The sequence below is a fragment of the Mauremys mutica genome, chromosome 5 (genome assembly GCF_020497125.1).
Source record: "Mauremys mutica isolate MM-2020 ecotype Southern chromosome 5, ASM2049712v1, whole genome shotgun sequence".
Taxonomy (NCBI): domain Eukaryota; kingdom Metazoa; phylum Chordata; order Testudines; family Geoemydidae; genus Mauremys; species Mauremys mutica.
In genome coordinates, this window is record NC_059076.1 from 25,375,486 (window position 1) to 25,397,519 (window position 22,034).

At 44.6% G+C, this 22,034-nt stretch overlaps 1 protein-coding gene across 1 annotated transcript in view; it reads right to left on the minus strand.

Moving 5' to 3' along the window:
* Positions 1-17,652, minus strand: part of FAM13A (family with sequence similarity 13 member A) — a 202,432-nt gene extending 184,780 nt beyond the window's left edge. Inside the window, exons 1-3 of the mRNA XM_045017748.1 lie at positions 17,622-17,652; positions 14,518-14,707; positions 5,411-5,620 (exon numbers count right to left, since the gene is read on the minus strand). Coding sequence (XP_044873683.1) covers positions 5,411-5,620; positions 14,518-14,707; positions 17,622-17,648 — 427 coding nt within the window. The 5' untranslated portion in view covers positions 17,649-17,652. The remainder of the gene's footprint in view (positions 1-5,410; positions 5,621-14,517; positions 14,708-17,621) is intronic.
* Between the last annotated feature and the right edge of the window lie 4,382 nt (positions 17,653-22,034).

Genomic DNA, 22,034 nt, shown 5'->3' on the forward strand with positions numbered 1-22,034 from the left:
AGCAGACTATAGGTCGTGATGGGAGAGAAAGGAGTTTGAACTGGATACAATTGTGTAGTCGTTTTTAGGCTCCTGGCATGTCACTACCCATTCACATAATTGAACAAAGGGGACAGCTTTGTAATGGGTCATCATATTTCTATACGTACTGGATTTCTCTGAAGGAGCAGTAAGCATTAGCTACTCATCTAATTCAATCCCTTTTGCCCTGAAATCATTTCCCTCCCATTTCAAAACACGATGACTGAGCATAACTAAGAAGTGCCATGCAATGAGTTAAGTTTTACAATTGCCATTGTGGCTAATGGGGAGTTGGGAAACTTTGAAACCCTCTTTTATTCACTCATACACCACCCTAAAAATATACCTATATCAGCTCATTAGTCAGACACGGTGACATGTTTAAGATGTGGCCCTGCCTTAGGGGAACAGATCACACCTCGTTTAAGTCAATAAAAGAAATACCAAAAAAAACCACCACCACCTTCTATAATAATGTAAACAGGTAGCTCAGGGGTAAACCACCCAAACCAGGAACATAATGATGCAGAGACGGGTCTCATAATCCACTTCATAAAGCAGCATTTATTCTCCCTCTCTAAAGTTATCTCAAGTGAAATGCAGCTTCAAGTGTTGTTATTGGTTGATACGTATCTTGTGTATTTAGAAAACAAACAAGTTGTTCTTCTAGTTCCCAGCTAACCATGATATTAATCAAAAGGAAAATACAAGCCAAGCAACACTGAAAAAATGACCAGCCATAGCCAATAACAATGCACCACACAGAAGTCGGCCAGCTTTATTACAATGCTGGATTTGAAATACTTTGATGAAGAGGTCAGCTCCCATTTCCGTTCTTGGACCCATTTCTCAGGTTGAAACTTGGCCTACAGAAGTTGAGAACCCATATTTTAGCTCCGTCTTTAAGGAGTTAATTGGGACAGTGCTTGGCTAGGAAGCATGATATAAAGGGCTGCACCGGAACGAACTGTTGCACAACAGATCTTCCCTGCTCTCATACAAGAAAGCCCTTCCAATGATACTACTTGCCTCACCTTGCCACACAAGGCTACTGGGGAATACATGAGCTCACTCTAGATGCAACATGTGACAAAAACAACACTCTCAGATGGAGCCGCGACCGCACATGAACAATCTTTAGCCAGCATTATGATCAGGTTTCTCTTCAACATAAATACACGGAGTGCCAAAAAACAAACGACCCACAGTGGGGCCCACTTTTCAATACATACCTACTCAAGGGAGGAACACCACAAAAGGATTATACAAGAAAAAGTTTCCTGTGTTCTGGAAGAAAAGTCACAGTAACAACTTGGCCTGCTGAAAGGAAGTGACTGGTGGAAGGGGATAAGGGCTGGATGTACAGAGCTTGTGCTTCACTGGTTCCTAGAACGTACCAGGGTCTTTACAAGGCGGAGATCAAGAAACAAAAGATAAGACATGAACGAATAAACCATCTTCTACAGGGGACCCTGGTCTGGGGGCTGCAGAGCACTTCCAAGGGGAACTTCCATCACAACAACAAAATCTCCAAGCAGTGATGCTTCCTGTTAGTCTATAGGTTTGATTCACGCTGCTTGGGCAGGCAAGTACCAATCACACTTCCCTGTACCAGTAAGACACTCTGTATAGGCGGAGGGAGGGAGGGAGGGGCATGTCCTCCACCATAGCAGGGAGCATTAATTTCTGCCAGGTGCACCACAGGAGCCAGCTGGCAGAGGCTGCATAGGGATGTGCTAGAACCAGTGCATCACCTACCCATGCATCTTCTCTAGCCAATGCCACCCACTTTTGGGGCAATGGTGGCCTGCTACAAGCACCTTGCCAAAGGTGTGGCAGCGACCTGAACTGCTGCAAACCCTCTCCTGGAAGACTTGTCCCAGGGCCTGGGAGAGAATATGGAGCAGAGTGAAGGGTGCCTTTAGAATATGTTGTAATATTTTCTCTGGGATTGTATAAACAGAGTTCATTTCCATACATTTAAATCCTCTTTTCAGTGGAAATAAATAGTAACAACCTTAAAGCTAACACACTTGGTTGTCAATTTCACTTAAACAATTTTTTAAAACTAAACTATGGGGTTAGGAGCTTTCTCCCTCTTTCATACCCATCCACCCTGCCTTGCAAAGTGGAAGTTCACTACCTGGCCGTGTTCCTGGTTTCCCACCAGTGGACTCTGTCATGCCGAACTCTAAAGCTCTACAAGATTCTCAGCTTTCCAAAGATTCTATTTGCTGTTCTAGATAGGTTGTTATAGCACCCTCATCACCAGAGTATCTGAGCACCATCCAGTAGTGCATGAAATGATGAGCCTAACCTCTGTCACATGTGGTTCGTTCTCTCTCTTTCTCGTCCCCTCCTCAGGGGGTGGGCTGTATATTCAGTGTGTTTTGTTTTGGTAGGGTTTTGTTTTTAAAATGTGCACACTGCTCTGTGCTTATGTTAGAGAAGGCAGATTGAAGAAATGCGCCCTGCATTTGAAGCAGAAGGTGGTGAGGACAGGTTCTTAGTTCCTGGGGGGAAGTACTGCACAGTTTTGGACCAACCCCTGAGAAACCTCAGTCTCCTCTACGGACTAGATAACCAGTGCTGTGGGACTCAGGCGCTCCACTGGTTCTCCACCTCTTCTTGCCTCTTCTAGCTCTGCAGATCTCTCTCTCTCTCTCTCATATCTTGCATACCCTTTGGCATTTAGGAGCCTTCTGCTGGGCACCTTGCCTTACATAGACCAGTGATACTCAGACTGGGCTTGCAAGCCACAAGTGGCTCTTTAATGTGTCTCCTGCGGCTCTTTGCAGCACATGATATTATAACACTGTGTGATTTAATTATTAACCAATCTAAGTTATTTACCAATGAGGATGTTTTTACTATGTTATTAAAGCAATTGTAGTTGATAAAATAATAAAACTTGGTCAGTCACTTTGCTGTGAGAATAATATAAACTAAATGTTTCCCCTGTCATACTGTTTAAATATGGATATTTAATACTACATTAAATGAAACAATGAAGTCATCCTACTGTGGCTCTATTGGGTAATACCGATTGCTAATTTGGTTCCTGTACCACTGAAATTTGAGTATCACTGGCATAGACTTTAGAAAGCACATCAAGCCATGTTGACTTTATAAAGTACTTGTTGCTGTACTACACAATTACAGTTTGTTTGTTTTTAATAAGACTTCTGCTTTAATTAAACTATGCCCTACACGTTAACAGCATATAAAGACAGTAAAGTTCGTAGTTTTTTAATTAAGTTATATTTATGGCAAGAGGGATTTCTCTCACTCCACAATTAGGCATTTTAAAAAGTTACTTTTAGGCTCAGATAACTTACAGATGTTTTGACACCAATCCCCTCAAACCTTTCCAAATGAATTCTAGCGTACCCTGAAGCATTCACAAAAGTACATTCCCTGATCCTAGTTTTAATGGGAGTGAATACAAATTTGTAATGAAACCTTAGTAGCAATCTTCATCGTGGAGTCGCAGATGAGTGGCCCCAGACAAAGTTATTTTTAACAATTTGTAACCCAAAAATAGCTTGACCCACTGTCTTCATGGTTTGCAAGAGAAAACCACACATACACAAAAGAGGGTGCCATTTTGCAATGAATCTGCCAGTAAACCCATACATAAATACCTGGATAACTCACACAAACCTGCACAGCAGAAACTAGAACTCTGATCCTTCAGCTTCAAAACCACAGATACCTACCAAGTGAACGAAGGTAAAACCCCTGCCAAAGTCAACATTTCAGATCAAGGTAATTTGTTAATGATCTGTATATGCCACAGAAAAAAATTCATTCACACTTCAATATTAACAGAAAAATTCTTAGCTTTCAGCATCCATCTGGCATTTTTCAGATCAGATCCTAGCTTTCCTGCCAAAAAGGATCTGGCAGAACTAAAATTAGGATTTACTGTGGAATAGGGTGAAACCTTAATCACCAAGGTGCTTTCACAGCTTCCTAATTAAACTGCCTTGTGCAGAGAAAAAGTTTGTATGTCACACAAATAAGTGCACCAATGTGTTTTAAATTCAACAGTGGCATTCAGTGGCCAGATCTCTCTGTTAATTAGAGAGGTGTTTCCCATGGAAATGAGATATATATACCCAGAGGAACTCTCCATTCCTAGGGGAAATTGCCTGTGGATTCCAAAGTACGAATGGAGCTTTCCAAATGGCTGGCTACCTGCGTTGTTCATACCACGTGTTGGTAATTCCCAATATAATGCACTGGTATGACCTTTTGGAGGACGAGGTACTAAACAATTTTCCATTTCAGAACAGCAATGAAATACAAGAGGCACCATAGGTAGATAAGTCACAGCTGATGAAATCTTAAAATAATCATCATCATCATCATCATAATCAGTAAGCGTGGCTGTAACCAGGAAAGGACCCTTCTAAACAATGACATCTTCTTCTCAACTACGGGACAGCGTGTCCTTGTGCGTGTACGGAGTGTGGAGAAGGGCGTAAAGAGCTTTCCCTTGCATTTGCACAGCCTGCAGAAGGGCCAGTTACAAAAGCAATTCCTGCACTCCTGGACTGCTTCTGCCCTGCATCTCCAAGAGAACACATCATCCCAAGGGGGGCACAGAGAAAGTGGGACTATGGCCTTGCTCTCTCTTCTCATCAGCCTCCAAGCACTGAATCCCATCCCCACTCATTACTCCAGCCAAACTAGGGTGGGGACTGAGACCGGGGTGAGTGTAACCTTTGCAGGGTCCTTTACTCAGGGCTCTGCTTTAAAATGTACACCCTAGTCCTTAGCGTGTGCAGTCACAACCACTCACTTTACTGGCAAGATACATTTCTAGTTCTTTTATCCATTAGCTTTGCTGCTTCTGCAGGTGGTGGGAAAGCAAGAAGGGACCCAGACCTCCTGCAACTGGATAAAATAGTTCCCCCCAAATCAATGAGACCCACTCGTATCCTCTGGAAGGACTGTAGGGCCACTGAAGTCTATTCTGGCCCATACAATAAAGAGATCAGATCGATGCATTATTCAACAGAACTGTTAATTCAAGTTCCGACTGAGGAATCTTTATTACTGGTGATGATGCATGAGCCAGGGGGAAGAACGTAGCTTGACAGTCACCTCCCAGGTTGAGTTTGCCATTTATGGAAGAAACCATTTTCTATCTAAAGATGTAATAGCTATCTCATACACAACCACGATGTTTACAACTCAAATTGTTAGGAGTGTGTGTGTAAGCATATGCATTGGGACGAGATGGTGGTTGATGCCAAGGGAAATCCAAAATGGAAAGAGCAAGACAATAAGAAATTCTATACAGGCAGGTGGAGTCTGTAAATTCTGGTCCCCAAGAAAGCAACTACATGTCAGGTTATCAAGGGGTTTTACTTGTACTCACCCTGGTAAAGCTGTATAAATCTGGGATGCAATGCAGAAGTGATCACCCCATCTGGCAGCTCCCTCAGAAATAACTTCAGCAGACTGGCTACTGAGCACACATCAGCATCTTTAGCCAGCTCCACTTCCTCCCCACGGTCATATTTCAGACGCAACTGATCCACCATTTTCATGTTACCATTCACCCTGAAGAGACCTTCCTGTGTCAGCCCTGTAATTACATATTAAACATGAGTAAAACAAACAACATGCACTTGGCTTTCAATTAGCACACCCTGTTGATAACAGTACCATTCTGTAAGTAACCAAGACACCACAAATATCACAAAGCTATTAGCCAGTGGATTCTCTGGATAATGAATGTTGAAGACCAGATCCTGAATCCTACAAATATCTAACCAAGCACCCACAATGCCTAATGACTTCAGTATAACTTGTCAATATTCAGCACCGTTCTGGATTTGGGCTCAAATGGCTGGAACCTATTTCCACATACTTCAACTGGTGCCCAGTCAGGTCCTGATCCTGCTACCACTTATGTGAGTAACTTCATTCATGTGAAAAGTCCCGTTTGCTTCAGTGGATCTGTTCGGGTAAGTAAAAGAAATCTACATCTTCCATAGAGGACGCCAGGAGAACTACATCATATTAAAAAGTTCACTACATTCCAAGGACATTCCTAGATTCAAACACTTAAGTAGAACAACTCCACAAAACTGAAGAGTCAGTATATTTTTTTTAAAAGCACCCCAGTAACCAAAACGTTGCATTCTTTCAAACCGGTTCTGCAGAATTACTCTTTCATGCTGAAGCTTAATACTAAAAGGGTTACAAACATAGCATGGAACATTTTAAAGAGTCAGAAAGAGACATCGTTAAAACACAAGGCCCAACTTGCAGAATACACCTGTACACAGAAACCAATGTTGCAATGTGAAATGCTAGTCTGACATCTGCTGGACAATGGGAAGCATTGCAGAACAGTAATGAACGGCATTTCTGTGCGAGAAGTTGGGCAAAGTAACAAATTCCCCACACAGATAAGACGTTCTTTATCTTCCAGTAAGAAAGTCATTCTGGAAAAAGGCTAGGCTAGATGGTTTTGGGGAAAAATGGGCTATTTTTAACATTTGCAGAAGTAACTTCCCCCATAAAATGCCAATTCTGTCTGTATAACACAGCGTGTCTAGATGATACAGCTGACCTACAGCCAGCTCAGCTAGCTTGGATAGGTATTCAGTTCAACATGAACTTGACCGGGGTTCTCCAGTGGGTTGCCCACATCTAACTTTAGATGTCAGCAGTGACCATTCACGTGGGTCTTCACTCTAGTGAGAGTTCCAGGATGGAACTGAATTGCCACAGTGGTGGTGCACTGTGTACCTCCTATTTCCCATCCAAATTAACTGAGCTCACATGGAGGGCCGTGTTAGTTATTCTTCCTAGTTAAGGTCAACATCTATGCAGAAAATTACTCTTCCAGGTTACCTCAGGAGCTCATGGCTGCCTTGAAAACCATGAGTTTATCCCAGGCTCTTCTCACACAAGTGGACATCTTTTAGATCTTGTTTTCACATTGGAGAAGGGATGGGGATGATATCTTTATCAGACCATCACCTTCTCAGTTTAGAACCCAGGGGTCACTTAAGTTTCCACCAGAGATGAGGATCTAATTCAATCAGTTTATGTTGGCAGACAGACGGGGGCATTTGGGTTTCAGGTTTCTTTAAGGGAGCGTAGTGTGCCGCCACCAGTCCATTTTATCAATACACCAGTAGGATATTACCATGATCTTTTCCCCTTGACTATTAGTTGATTGGCTCCCAAGCATCTTCTCCCTATACATCATCCTCACAAGTCATTGTGCTACATGAATAAAACAACACTGAAACATGGTGGTGGCAATCTCACTCCAACCATCTGTAATACACAGAGTGTGTCTACACTGCAATGAGATGCCTGGGACAATGAGATGCCTGTGACAGCTGACTGGGCTCACAGGGCTTAGGTTAAGGGGCTGTTCCATTGCAATGCAGATGTTTGGGACTGGGCTGCAGCCCAAGCTTTGGGACCCTCCCACCTCACGGAGTCCTAGAGCCAAGGCTCCAGCCCAAGCCCGAACACCTACATTGCAATAAAGAGGCTCCTCACCTGAGCCCCATGAGCCCAAGTCAGCTGACACAGGCCAGCTTCGGGTTTTTAATTGCAGTGAAAACAAACCCACAGAGTGTCTTCACCCTAGAACGTGGCAGTAGAAGGCAGCCCATGGTAGGTGACCAGGTGTTCGGTTTAGGACCGGAACACCCGGTCAAAAAGGGATCCTGGCCGCTGACTGTTGGGTTTGTGGCGATCCCTGCTAGCTACCGCGTGGCTCCCGGGTCCAGAAGCAGCTGGCATGTCCAGCTCCTGGTCTTAGGGGCAGCCACAGTCTGTCTGTCTGTCACCCCATCGCCGGCACCCAGGAGTTCAAGGTATGCGTATCCCCATCTCCGAGTGCTGGGAATGGGGTTGCATCTCCATCCCCTTCACTGCATCCCTTCCCCCGTCCCATCCTGTCCTGCCCCCCACACCTACTCATCCTAGCCCTGTACCCCTTATAGCGCTCTCCCACCCATCCTCTCCACCTCCCAGGGCCACCACCCCCATGTTCCTCACCCCCCGCAGCCCTGCACCCCATTCACCTCCATACACAGCTGCACTCCCATTATGTCCCTATACTCTCTTGGGCCCCCCACATCCTCATTCACCTGTAGCCTTCCGCCTCCCCCTGCATCCCTATCCACCCCACATACCTCCACACACCCCCTCCTCTCTCCTTCACTGCCCCCTCTCACCCCCACCCCGCTCTCGTCCCTCCCCATCCTCTCTCCTCCATCCCCCTCCGGCACCACTTTTCCCATCCAGCCCACCCTCCTCCCTTTCCGGCTGGTGATTTAGGCAGCCCCTGGAAAAGTGTATGAAAAAGTGTCTCTGTGTAGGCAAGTGTATGCATGCATGCATTGTATGTGTGTAAGAGACTCTCTCCTTGTGTAGGGAGGTGCATGTATTGCCGCATATGTGTATACCTGTGTGAATAAAATTTGCAGCCTAACTCTTCGACTTTTATTCCGTTTGCAGGCTTGCGCACAAAAAAATTGATGACTTAAAAAACTTGTCATGAAATGAATATATACATATTTTATAAGAGAAGGAAACTCTAAAAGAAATGTATTATTTCTTAAAAAGTGAATGTTGTTGACTAGTAGTTGCAGAAGAGCCCATGTTCCATACATTTCTCCCCACCTTTGTCTAGCTACATTATAAATTCTTTGTTGCAGATTCTCTCTTTTTATGTATATGTCCAGCACCTACCAACCTGGAGCCCTGATCTTCATTGGGGTCTCTAGGCACTAAGCAACAATTGTAGTATTAAATAATGTGGAAGTATATGTGTTAGGGCATGTTAGATGTGTACATATGAATACACATGTGTATCTGCATGTAGGCGTGGGAGTCAGTTTCAAGAGGTTTATTTATATAGGTATCTGGACAGGTGCATTTCTGTGGTTGTGCTCTGTGGATTTGTATTTGGGCTTCAGGAGTGGGCTTTTAATGGACCCATTGCAGCTGTGATAATGTGTGGTCCTAATTCCACACATAAAATTACAATAACTTTAGTGAGCAAAATACATGGAGCTGGTTACGAAAAAATGGGAAGAGGTGAGGGAAAGAATCATGAAAACCTTGTGAAATTTTGTTTTTGTTTAAATTATACTTTTTGATTATTTTGCTGCCAGCTTTAGCGTAACAAATAAAACCTGAACTTAGCATAATACATCTGTCAAAACAATAACACTGCCTGTTTGGGCCTTGCAGTGAAAATAAGCACGTGAGAGAGGGTGAGTGAGAGCAAGCGATGGGAGGGAGGGGAGATGGAGTGAGCAGGGGCGGGACCCCAGGAAGGGGCAAGGCATCAGGAAGGGACGGGGACCCGGGAAAGGGTTGGGCAAGGGTGTTCGGTTTTCTGGAATTAAAAAGTTGGCAACCCTAACCCACGGCCTCGTGAATCTACTGGGAAAGAAGAGTATTTCTTATCATACAGACTAGATCAATAAAAAAGCAGGTTGATTCTATTCTGCTGTTGCTTGTCGAAAAAGAGAGGATATCCCCGGGCTCAACAATGGAGGTTGGAAGACGGGCACAGTAGCAGACACCTTCCCTTTTCTCTCAATAAATGTAGCCAGAAGGTTGAGGGGTAGAATAGCAAAGATTCCGTTCCTCCATCCTGACCCCTCTCTACACAACCCCCCTCACTCACAGAAGCCAGGAAGCTCTGTCATTTGGAGTGCTAGGATTTGTCTTCCTAGTACCATCCCCTAGGTCTTTTGACCTAGGGCAGTGGTCTCCAAAGTGGGGTGCGCAGGAGGATCCTTCAGGGTGCGTGGCAGGAGGAGCACCGCCGGAGCAGCGCCACTTCCCCCCACCCCCTTTGGCAGTTCGGCCAGGAGCAGGGGCTGCGTGCTCAAAACATTTTTACTGATGGGCTGTGCGATCAAAAAAGGTTGGAACCACTGACCTAGGGGATGGTACAAGGCTTGCCGATGAATGCTCTCACATTAGCTGTTATTACATGCTTGCTGTTGCACAGGTCAGCAATATCTACATAGGCCCTGCCTTAGAAAGCTTACAATCTAAAGATCAGAGATGCACGGAGCAACCGAGAGGAAGGAGTCATGTATCTAAAGAAAAGGGTACATTCACCAGATGTGTCTCAGCCAATCCCCTACCTGATTTCAGTACAATTCCTCACCGAGTAACTGCACTGATTAACATTTGGAAGGTTATGTTTCCAGCCATACAGGCCAGAAAAGGGTTCATGGGTTGTTGTTTTTTAAATCCTGCAGAAACTGACTGCTCCGGTTCCTCGATCTCTGCTTCCCTACCGTCCTCAGGCGAGTGATGGTAGAAAAGGAAAATATGTCAATGGAAAATTAAACTCAAACAGCAAGGTGTTGGGACAATAAAGAAAAGGAAATCTGCCACAGCGCCATACTCAGAGGTACAGAAAGGGGAGCCATTCTCAGCCTGTAAACTTCAGAGGAGTTTGTTTCTCTCACTAACCAGAAGATGTGAAGCTGTTAAGTTTGGATAAAGAAGAATCCAAACAAAACAAAAACAAAACCAGAGGAAGAGTCCCCGAGGAAACTCAAGTGAAAGAAGACACGATGATGGCCAGAAGGGTCCCATGGGAAAACAGAAGGAGCTGAAGAAGCTGTACAAAACCCAGCAGCATCTCGTGTACACTCATTTGAGTGGTCATGGCACTGAGGGAGGCTTGTTCATTCACATCCACCCACCACTTGGGATCAATGCCAAGAAGCCTTCTAAAGAAAGTCCACATTCTTGCTCAGAGAATTTGGGAGAGCAAATTGTAGGTGCACAGAAATGTTTTCAGCGTAGAGGGGAAAAATCCAGAGGAATATCTGCTCTAGGAACCTTCTTACAAAAACAACCGAGTGTTCCAGCCAACTGCCATTGCTGTATGCGATCACAGTCCACAACGCTCTCTCATGCCAGTTAAGGAGCAACACTGGAAGACTCCAAAGGGAGCACCAATCTTCATCCCCAGCCCGACCACACTTTAGACACATTGGGGTAATACAGGTGCAGCACTGCACCACTATAAAATACACGTGGCTTGAGACCCCACTGCGCTGCACCAGTTTATGACAATGACCCTCCCCTTGCATCAGACAGACATAAAGTAGTGGAGAATCTGGCCCAAGCACTGTATGTTACTTCCCAAGGGCAGACTATTGGCCCTTCACAATGCATACAACAGAGGAATACTTATCACTAATCTTCTCAAGGGTTTAGGGAAGATTTCACCATAATGTATGCTAGGGTGACCAGATCGCAAGAGCGTGGGGGAGGGAGAGAGAGACAGACACAGGTGCACAGCCCCGACCGGAGCCAGGGGCATACTGGTCCGCCTGGCCCTGTGCTACCAGCGTGCCCCTTCCTGGTTGGGATGGGCCCATGCTGCGCCACACAGCTCCCCTGCCCAGCGTCCCCTGGATCCACTATGCCCAGAGCCCCCCTATAACTCTTCCACCGCAAATGCACAGTGCTGTGCACATACACGCCGCCCAGCGCCCCGCTGCCCACAGCCCCACCACAGCTGCCCAGCACCCCACACAGAATCCCCCACTCGCTAGTTTCCCAATACACACAGATTTCCCCTCCCTCCCTCCCTTCCTCCCAGTGCCCTTCCCCACAGCCCCACCACCACCACAACTACACAATGCCCCACACAGACCCGCCCTGCCCAGTGCCCTGACACACACAGATCTCCCCACCGCACAGCATCCCCCAACAGGCCCCCATTGTCTAGAACCCCAGAACACACAAACCTCCCCCACTGCCCAGCGCCCTCCACACCCTCACAGCCCAGCACCGCCCCACACACACCTCCCAGACACTCACTCCATCACACCCTGCCTCCTTCCCTGGCCGCACTCACCAGCCCTGCTGGGAGGTCTCTGGCTCCTAAGGGTGAGAGCGGCGAGGGGAGTCTCCAGACTCTCCATGTGCTGCGCCCGCCACAAGCGCGAGCTCTGTGGCTCCCACTGGCTGGGAAAAGCACCAGTGGGAGCTGCTGGAGCTGTGGAACAGGGCTTGCAGGCACTGGCAGCACGCAGAGCCCCCCCCCCCCCCGAGCCAGAGGGACCTGCCAGGGGGCGAGGTGGGGAGTCCTGGCGGTACTCACCTGGGGCGGCTCTCATCCTGGGAAGCATCTGGCAGGCTGGCCCTCTGGCTCCTAGGGTCGCGGGTCGGGTCGGGTCGGGGGGCGGAGGGCTCTCTGCCTGCTCCCGGCGCCTGCAAGCCCCGCCCCTGCAGCACACGGCGCTCCTGCTGGCGGGTGGGCATCGGGAGCTGCACCAGGAAGCGGTGAGTGGCAGCACTGCAGCTGCAGTCCAGACGGTCCCCCATATCGGGACAAAGGGCATCCCAACCGATGCAAGGTTGGGATGCAGGACAAGTCCCCTAATATTGGGACATTTGGTCACCCTCATGTATGCTGAGAATCCTAATCATTCTCCAGTGTACAATATAACCCCCAGTGGACTGTGCCTCCAATTCCAAAGGATTGTACATGCTACAAGTACTACATCAAGGCATTACCAAATTGGCCTCCTCATTGATATGACACAAAATGAAAACGAATCTAAAAATGATCAACCCTCCTTCTCACTAACCAAATCAATTACACAAAAGTGAGGTCCAAACCATGCCCCCAAACAGCAATCGCCCACATCACCTGCTATGCAAAGGTCTTGGTGGGTGACTGAGATCTCACACCACTTTTATACCAGTGTACCTCCACTGGCTGAAATGGAGTTATATAAGTTTAAGTGAGAAGAGACTCAGGCCCTTGATTTCTCTCTCCTCCATCACATCTGAAATATCTTACAACTTGTCTAACCAGGGAATTATCCAGGAACAGCTGTTCCTGAATAACTCTATATGTGGACACTCTTATTCCAGAATAAGAGTGCTTTGTCCCTGTTTAGCTTAACCTACTTGGAAAGTTATTTGTTGAGAGTTAGTCACGAACAGCTATTGCACTGTGAATTCACTTCCTATACTAACTCCTGTTAGCTTATTGTGAGTTTGTTTTTAAAAGCTTGGTTATTTTCTCAAAGTGTGGGCTGGAAACCTAAACACTACAATTTAACCAGTATTTTTTTTTTTCCCCACCAAACCTGGTTTTATTTATTGTATGCCTGCTACATTCAACTACAAAGACCAGAACCAGTCCAGAACGTGAAAGCTCAGGGCTACCACCCATATGGATGAGACCTTCATTCTTAAGATGGAAAACTCTTGAAGACTGATAGGAAAGCACTCCTGCAACACCAGGAAGTAGTTGTGTCTGGAGGTCTGCGTCCCAAGCTCCAACGTTTCTTTGCTCTGCTTTGCAGCCTCAGTAGCAGCAGAGAAGACATCTACTTAGACCTCTGCCTCATCTTTCTCCTTTTGCGCTTCAGCCTGCGCATACGCTTCTTTCGCCACTTCGCTCTCATGGCGGCCCGGGCTCAGTGCCCGTGGATGGCGGCGGATGGCGGCAGGAACCTCGGAGAATCCTTAAAAAGGACATTGTTCCACTCTCCAGGGTGAGACCAGAAGATGTAAATTCTCACAGGGTGAAATTCACTCCCATGTAGCAGGCCAGCACAAGGCTTAGCCATCACTTAAGAGCCACAGAAGTGCTTCACATTTGTACCAATGGGCTTGCATTGGCCCTCTGCAAAGAGGTGTATTTTATCCACTGAGAAAGAAGTTCATTCTGTTCTACAACTTAAATGTATGGAAGGAGAGGTTGGAAGTTTAGAGGCTTACATGAAACCTGCCAGTGCTAGTTGATAAAAACAAAAAGCCCATTCTGGGGCTTATAATTACACACGGCATTCTATTCACAATCATACACATTCACTACTATCAGAGGGGTAGCCGTGTTAGTCTGGATCTGTAAAAGCAGCAAAGAATCCTGTCTTGCATCCGAAGAAGTGGGTATTCACCCACGAAAGCTCATGCTGCAAAACGTCTGTTAGACTATAAGGTGCCACAGGATTCTTTGCTGCATTCACTACTATGCTTATTTCAGAGTAGCGGCCATGTTAGTCTGTATCCGCAAAAAGAACAGGAGTACTTGTGGCACCTTAGAGACTAACAAATGTGCCACAAGTACTCCTGTTCTTTTTACTATGCTTATGTGTAGGACCTAGAGTCAGAAATGATGGGCATAGCTGGTTAATTTGAATCAAGCAATAATGCAAGTCTAGTTATGAAAACTGTTTAAATTATAAAATGAACAGATTCTTTATAGCCACTTTATAACACAGCAGATTACATTTGCGAATGTCCCTTTGAATATACTTCCACATAAAGGCAACCAAACAAACAAAAAAAGGAAAGCCAAATGCAGTATTATTTTCAGCACCCAGTCTGAGCCAAACTTGATTCAGTTTTCATGCCGAATAAACGAAAACAAACAAACAGAAAACTTCCTTTGAAGAGACTTACATAAATAACACGATTAAATGAAAGAGACTGTGTCAACTTTACCGTGCTGGGTGAGATATTCTACTGTATTCCACACCACCGCTGGGAGGCCATTCTTGGTAAGTCCCTGCTGCTGGAGGTCCTGGAGGCTCACACCGAACATCTTCTGACAGCTATCATCCCTCTGCTTGCTCAGTGGCAGCGCAGCTATCTTCTTCATGTCTTCCTTCAGCCTCACTGCTGATTTACTTTGCTTAAGGGAGCAGAGGAAAAGAGAGCAGTCGGTCACATTTACTACAGGAGGTTGCATGTCAGTTAAGAATTAAGGTTTTGAAATAGAACAGTGTGTAGGGCTGGTGGGTTTTTTTTGTTTGTTTTACTTTAGTCCACAGCAAAATCTCTATGAAGTAGTACTTTATAAACGGGCAGGACAGAGAACAAGAGGAGGGAAAGGAAAAAGAAAGTAAGGAGGAGGAGGAGTCCAAAGCCACAACTTATCTGTAGCTAGGAGATAGGGTGGATAATACACTGCAGTAGCTAAGCTATACTGCTACAGTAACCAGTGGGCCAGACTCAGAAGGGACCACTTATGTTAGCTGCAAAATCTCAATCATCAACTTAGACTCCGATTTTAAGGCCAGAAGGGACCACTCTGACCACCAAGTCTGACCTCCTATATAACACAGAGAAAAGAACCTCTCTCACCCAATAATTTCTGCATCAAGCCCATAACTTCTGTTTGAACGATAGCATTATCTTTTGGAAAGATAACTCGCCTTGACTTAAGACTGCAAGAGATGAAGAATCCACAAGATAAAGTGTCCAGATAAAATCTATTGGTAACAGGGTAAGTAATAGATAAGGGTAGAAATGTAAACCAAGATAAGATAGCTTGTGGTTGAAAGGAGAACTCTCTTCATCTAGCAGTAGCTTAACACATCATACATCACATCATCTTTGGTTTATTTATTATAGGCAAGCAGAATATAACTCACCTAAATCCATTCAACCAGCATTTTTAAAAAAGTGTTTTCACATATTTCTGGCATCAAGTTTATTAACAGCTAACAAGACTGGTGGCGATGACCCATGACACCATGGAATTCAAAGTGTGGCATATAAGAAACAGCTGAATCTGGCAATGTATTGATAATAAGCACTGAAACCTGGTAGAAATGTCTCAAGTCTTGTCTGTAGAAACCCTGTAGAAATGTCTCAAATCTTGTCTGCAAATTGTGTGTTACAACATATAGGGACAGAGCTATTTAACGATACTCACACCTATGGTTTTGTTTTCAAATAAACATTACTATTTTCTAATCTCTTTAAATGCAACATGATGTTTCAACTCCACCTCATTAATTAACTTGAACACTTGCCCAGACTTTGCTATTAAGCCAGGCTGTACCTTGTTCCAGGTACAAGAGAGAATTTGCATTAATCGTTTCTTACCAAGATTGATGCATCTTTTTGCTAAGCACAGCTTCTCTGAGGAAATGTGTACTAGAATCATCTGTTTGATACTAGGACTTGGCAACTTCATGCTATCTGGTATGTAAATGACTTTCTTGGACTGTGCTGGTCTGACATATAAAGAAGATGTTGCTTGTGTAGCTAAGGCTATAGAATAAGTTATAAATACTCTATATTATTTGAGAAAGAGTATTAGTCCATATAATTAAAAATTGTGTTGTAATGATCACCTTATAAATACATATGATAAATAAGTATAGTCAATGTTCAAATTCCAGCTTTCACTGACTGTTGCCAAGATGCCATTTTAAAAATAATATTTCTTATGAGAATTACAAGTGACTACCGTAAGCTATTTTCATTTAAGATATATGCCAATGCAAAGATTGGGTTGTATGGACCAGACAAATAATAATGATAATAATAATACTTCCATTAGAGGATTTTGAAACACTTTTCTAATTAAGGCCCCAAACTTGTAAACTCTTATGCATGTCTTAGCCGCATATAATCACTGGGAAGCTGGTTAGTGGTCACCCATCTCAATTTCACAATGGGGAAACTGAAGCCCAAGGGGTGAGGTGTGTTGCTCAAGTTTACAAGGGAAGTCTGTAAAAGATCCAGAAACAGAATCCAGATCTCCCAGTCCTATTCTTTAACAGAGATTAGAAAAAGGAAATTGTTTAAAGCCGACATATCCTGTGTAATTCCTGACATATTTATAAGTCTTTGTTAGACCTAAGTATGAAAAATATAAAAAAGTCTTGCCTCTAGCAGAAAGAAAAAACCTACTTAAGTGATCAGTAAGAAACCATTCCCCGTGGCAGTCTCTAAGCAGTGAACTGAATCCTACTTAGTCTCAGTTGGGGAAATATATTAATCAAAATATGGTTATACTTGTATTTTTTTATATTCACTGATTCCTGTAATCAGTTGCTTTTTTTTTTTTTTTAAGATAAAGATATAAATGATTGGCCCACTTAACCATTTTTTGCTTAATGGCATTGCAGAGTGGAACAAGAGACAGCAGTATGAATTTTAGAAGACTAGTCATACACTTCAGAAACATGTTTTTTCACTTCTGCCCTTTTCAAATTATCTTAATTAAACTACATGTTGCAGTTGGCCTGTGGTTAAAAAACAAAACTGTCAATCAATTTCACCATCACTAGACACTGTTTCAAAGGGGCAACAGGTCATCTAAACATAAAATAGAGTGAAAAGATTAGGATCAAAAAACAAGAGAGGAGAAATACCAATCATACCATTTTAGTTTACTGAATCAACCAAAAACATGTCAGTTCTAGTACATGTATCGTGTTCCCACTGTAACAGCCTCCTGGACTAGGTGTCCAATATAAACAGGGGGGAGAGAGAGAGAGCCTGTATTTCCCTTCAGAGTAAAAGTGAGAAAGAAACTAGGAAATACTCACTCATCCCCCCCATGAAATTAACAATGGCTCACAGTCTAAGGATGTTGTGGATGGAGCAGAAGAGGAAAATCCTGAATAGATCCACAGTGATTGGTTAGTTTAGATTTGAAAGATAAAAAAGTAAGTCATCCAATCTCAGACATGTTGATACTATCCAGCGTCTTCCCCCTGCAGATGCACACACTGTTAAGTTTATGCAGTTTAATAAACTAGTGACTGGAAGAGGCCTCCCTCCACATACAACAGACAGTCTGTACTCACACAGATGGCTAATGCGCCTGCCCCCATTCTTTCAGGAAGTGTCTGGACGAACTGATGAAGATGGGATGAAAGCATTAAGCAGAGTACTGAAGGCTATTAAGATTCCATGCCATGAAAGCCTTATAGATCAGGAAAAAAAGGCAAAAATAGCCCCAAAAATGGGCCCAAAATTGCTACGGAACTCTTATTATTTTGTTGGCTGAATCTCCTGCAAAGTTAGCTTTTGCTTCTTAGATTCAACACGCATGGTTGGGATCAGCCCCTGCAGTTGAAATCTGATTCCAGGGAGTCTTTTATTGGCAGTCTGGAGGAGTCATGTGACTTGGTACTTAAGTCCTTAACATCTCTTCATTAATTACCAGGCATTTCTTACAGGCAGGCAGTCCAAAGACTTTACAGAAGATGTGTCCTACAACAATCTTGCCTCAGGCAGAGGCTAACACTCAGTGACTCTGCGCCATTAACATCATTATTCCCATTTCTGAGTTAGTGATACTAATACTTCTCTCTTCCTTCCAGCCTGTTACAAAACTCAAACATACCTTCAGGCTGAATAAATCCCTTTGTGAAGACTCCACAGTACAGTACTAGCCAACACACAAACTTCTCAACTTTCTGAAGCAATGCTGATTTCTCAAAACAAAATGCATTCTGCATAGAGTGCATATAGCATACGTCACTTCCTCTGCATCATTTTAACTGCTCCATTTAGCCTAACCTAGTAAATGGCAGTTGCCATTCAATTCAAAGTAGCAAATGCATTAATTCCTTTTAAAATTGTGGCAACAAAATAATTACGTAGCTTGACAAATAACAAATAACATGACAAATAACTGGATGGCATAAGAACAAGGGCAACATCTAAGCCTTTTGCATTGATGGGGCATGTTCCTACAGAAATTTACAGTGGCATTTTTCACTTGACACATTTAACGGTTAAAGTGAAAAAGTCTTAGACATCACAGTTCTGTCACCAGTATAATGTATGATTAAGTCAGCCTTGCAAAACATGTCCATTCACCCGGAGAGAATTATTATTAATTATTATTTTTACACAGGTGAATGTTACCTTTTCCCCCTCCTATTAGCTTCAGTCACGGCAAAGGGCAGGCAAGTAGATTTTGTGCATGAGCTGATAAATTTTCATGTAAGGTTTCCTAAGGCGTAATTCTATTAACCTCAAATTCAGTACTAATATGCCACCCCATCTCAATACAGTACTGTCCTTAGCAGTGCCAAGTTAGAATACAGTACTATGAGAGCCATTACGTGACCTGAATTTTGAAATGCCTGCGATACCGCTCGTTCCCCTCTCCTCTCCCCTGAAGCTTAAACGACACAAACATAATCCTCCTGGGTGGCCTCTTCTCCTGTGGTACTGGTCAGATGGCAAAAGGAACAGAGAGAACCATGGCTTGTCTACACAGAGACTTAGTGGATGGCAAGTCAGGGTTTAAATCTACAGCTTGGTAGCCTGTCGTACACTGGGCAAGCGGACCCTGCTACCACGCATGCCCAAGTGCCCTACAGAAGGTACAGCATGTGGTACCGGGGTGGGAGGAGCATGAGACAGGAACTGACAGTATTCAAGCATCCATAAAATTCCAGAACACTTTACAACACTTGGAAGAGAGCTAGAGAGAGTTCCAGACTCTGCCCAGTTCCCTTTCATTCGGGCTTCTACCAGCGTTTGATTTCCAGCAAGGGTTAGACATTACTCAACTAGGAGTTGAAATTCAGGGCCAGATTTTCAAAACAGCTCAGCTTCCATTAGGCACTAAAATAAGGGCCCAGATCTTCCAACTGCATTCCAGGTGCTGAGCTCTTCTGAATATTCGGCTCTCTTTTGGAACCCGACTTCACAAGAGCACTTTAGCATGTACTTAAATCGATTTCTATTCAGAACACCACTTTGGCGTGTGTTTCAGGGCTTGGCTACACTTGCAGGTGTGCAGCGCTGGGAGTTACAGCTGTCTTCGCACAGCTGTGTAGGGAAAGCGCTGGAGTGTGGCCACACTGACAGCTACCAGCGCTGCAGTGTGGCCACATTTGCAGCGGTGTTGGGAGCGGTGCATTATGGGCAGCTATCCCAGCATTCAAGCGGCTGCAACGTGCTTTTCAAAAGAGGGGGGTGGGGTGGAGTGTGACAGGGAGCGTGGGGGAGAGAGAGAGAGTGGATTTTTGGAGCCGACAAGTCGTCCTGCCTTGCAAATTCTGATCATTTCCCCGACCCCTCATTCACTCTTAAATGCAAACAGCCTGCAGACCAGATAAGCAGCTGCTCCCACGGACTCCCTTTCCCCCTTCCCCTCCCCCGCCGTGCTGTTTCTCTCCTCAAGCAAACGCTAGCTGTGGACATTCATCCCCCTGCCTGCCTCATTCACAGCAAACAGGAGCTGTGTTTGTTTTTTAGATAAGCAGCTCCGGGAGCCCAGAGTTCACAACAAAACAAAGAGAGGCATCATAACAAAACAAAGAGAGTTCTTTAGTTAAAAGCATTATGGGAAAATTCTGGAGGCCAATTACAGCACTTTTGGTGGCCACACTGGCGGAGCAGCGCTGCATCACCAGCGCTGCAATAATTATACCCGAGGCAGAGCAGGAATACAGCCAGCGCTGCAGCCAGGGAGGTGCAGCGCTGTATGTGCCTTGCAAGTGTGGACGGTGTGCAAGTTGCAGCGCTGTAAACCCACCACCAGCGCTCCAACTCTCCAGTGTAGCCAAGCCCTAACTTTAAACACGTGATTATAGTGCTGTCAGGAATACCTGCTGCTTTCCTGAATCAGGACCTAGGTGCCTAAGTAGAAGTTGAGCTCCTTTGAAAATCTGGCCCTTGGAGGTGGGCTAGGTCATCAGGTACAGGAGCACTTAACTTCAAGAGAGAAGATGAGGTGTCCAGAGACTGAGTGAAAATGGAGCAAAGAGAATAGAGTTTTTTCAGGGGTAGGTGGGAAGGGACTGAACTGCAAGTCAGAGGGGAAGGGGATGGGCCCAGCTGACATCAGCCACATAAATATTGCCTTGGGACCAAGGAGATTTTTTCTGTAAGTGGATTGAGTCTTTTTTGTAATTAGGTGAAATTATTAGAATCGCCTATATCAAATTTCAGTTCTCCTTTAAGAACGGATTTGTCAATTTAATATGTACCTTCACCTGCAAAGTGAGGGAATGGAACAGTAAAAGACGGTTACTATTACCTTAACATCAACTGTCTTTTAGTTTTCTGTTTCCTTCAAGGAATTATAGGACTCAAGAGTGGATTTGAGTCAACATCCTCCTACTCCATTCCTCTCCTTAAGCCACTAATGTGCTTGAGCTGTGTTCTTCTTAACCTTCATTGTAGTTACAAAGGTGAAACCAGATAACATGTCTCAGACTAGGACCTGGACAATAGTCTCTGGGGAAAAGACTGTCCATGTGGACAGTAAGAGTGATGGATTAAAACCATGATCCCAAGATAAATAACAAGCGCTTTACTACAAGGCTTTCATAAACTTATTTATCAGAGTGGACAAGAAATTCTCATTTCCATAACAGTGGAAGAGTAAAAAATGATCTGTTGGCCAAAGGTGGCAATGGTGAGGAGTGTTCACAGGGAGAAGTTACTGCAACTGAAAGATGCAATTAACAAGAACTGGCAGGAGTGAGTTTAAAAAAAATGCAGACTCTGGCTATCTTCGTTAAAGTGCAACAGGTCTCCTCCTTCAGTATTATTATGATGTACTTGCTTAACCTCTTCAGAGAGCTGACAAGTATATGCATCATCTACTCCCCTATCCCTCTTCCAAACAAGAAATGCTTCCCAAATGCAGCTATCCCCATTCCGCCTCTACTTACTTTGCCCATTGCAGCACCGCAACTCAACCTCCCATTGTCCACACAGATGCAGTCCAATCTTTTCTTGCACCTACCATCTAATACCAGCCTAGGCTTAAGCATTCCCTGGTCCTTCCCCTGGAAGCACTCCCTGGTCCTTCCCCTGGAACAAGGTGACTTGTTCCCTCACTCCCAGCCGTTTCTGGACCAGGGGTCAGGCTGAGAATTGTTAGGAGGAAAGCATGCTGCATCAACAGCTCCAAGGATCAGTTCATATTTCTGGCACTGGAGAAGTAAGGCAGACACTGACACACTCTGGTTCTTAACTGCAGTGAATCTCCCTACCTAGGAAACCTTCAATGATTTGCCATAAGTGACTCTCAACATCGGTATAGAACAAAATCAGCAGCAATCATCCCTGTCACAGAGAGCCACCAAATAATCCCTGTATGACATCCCAACGCTGCTTCGGGTATTTGGTTGTAGCATTGCATGAAACTAATGTGGTAAAGTCACAGTGATGCAACATAGCAACTAAAACATTGCAACTTAATGCCATGATCCCCCATGATTGCCTTTTGCTTCTACACCACCATT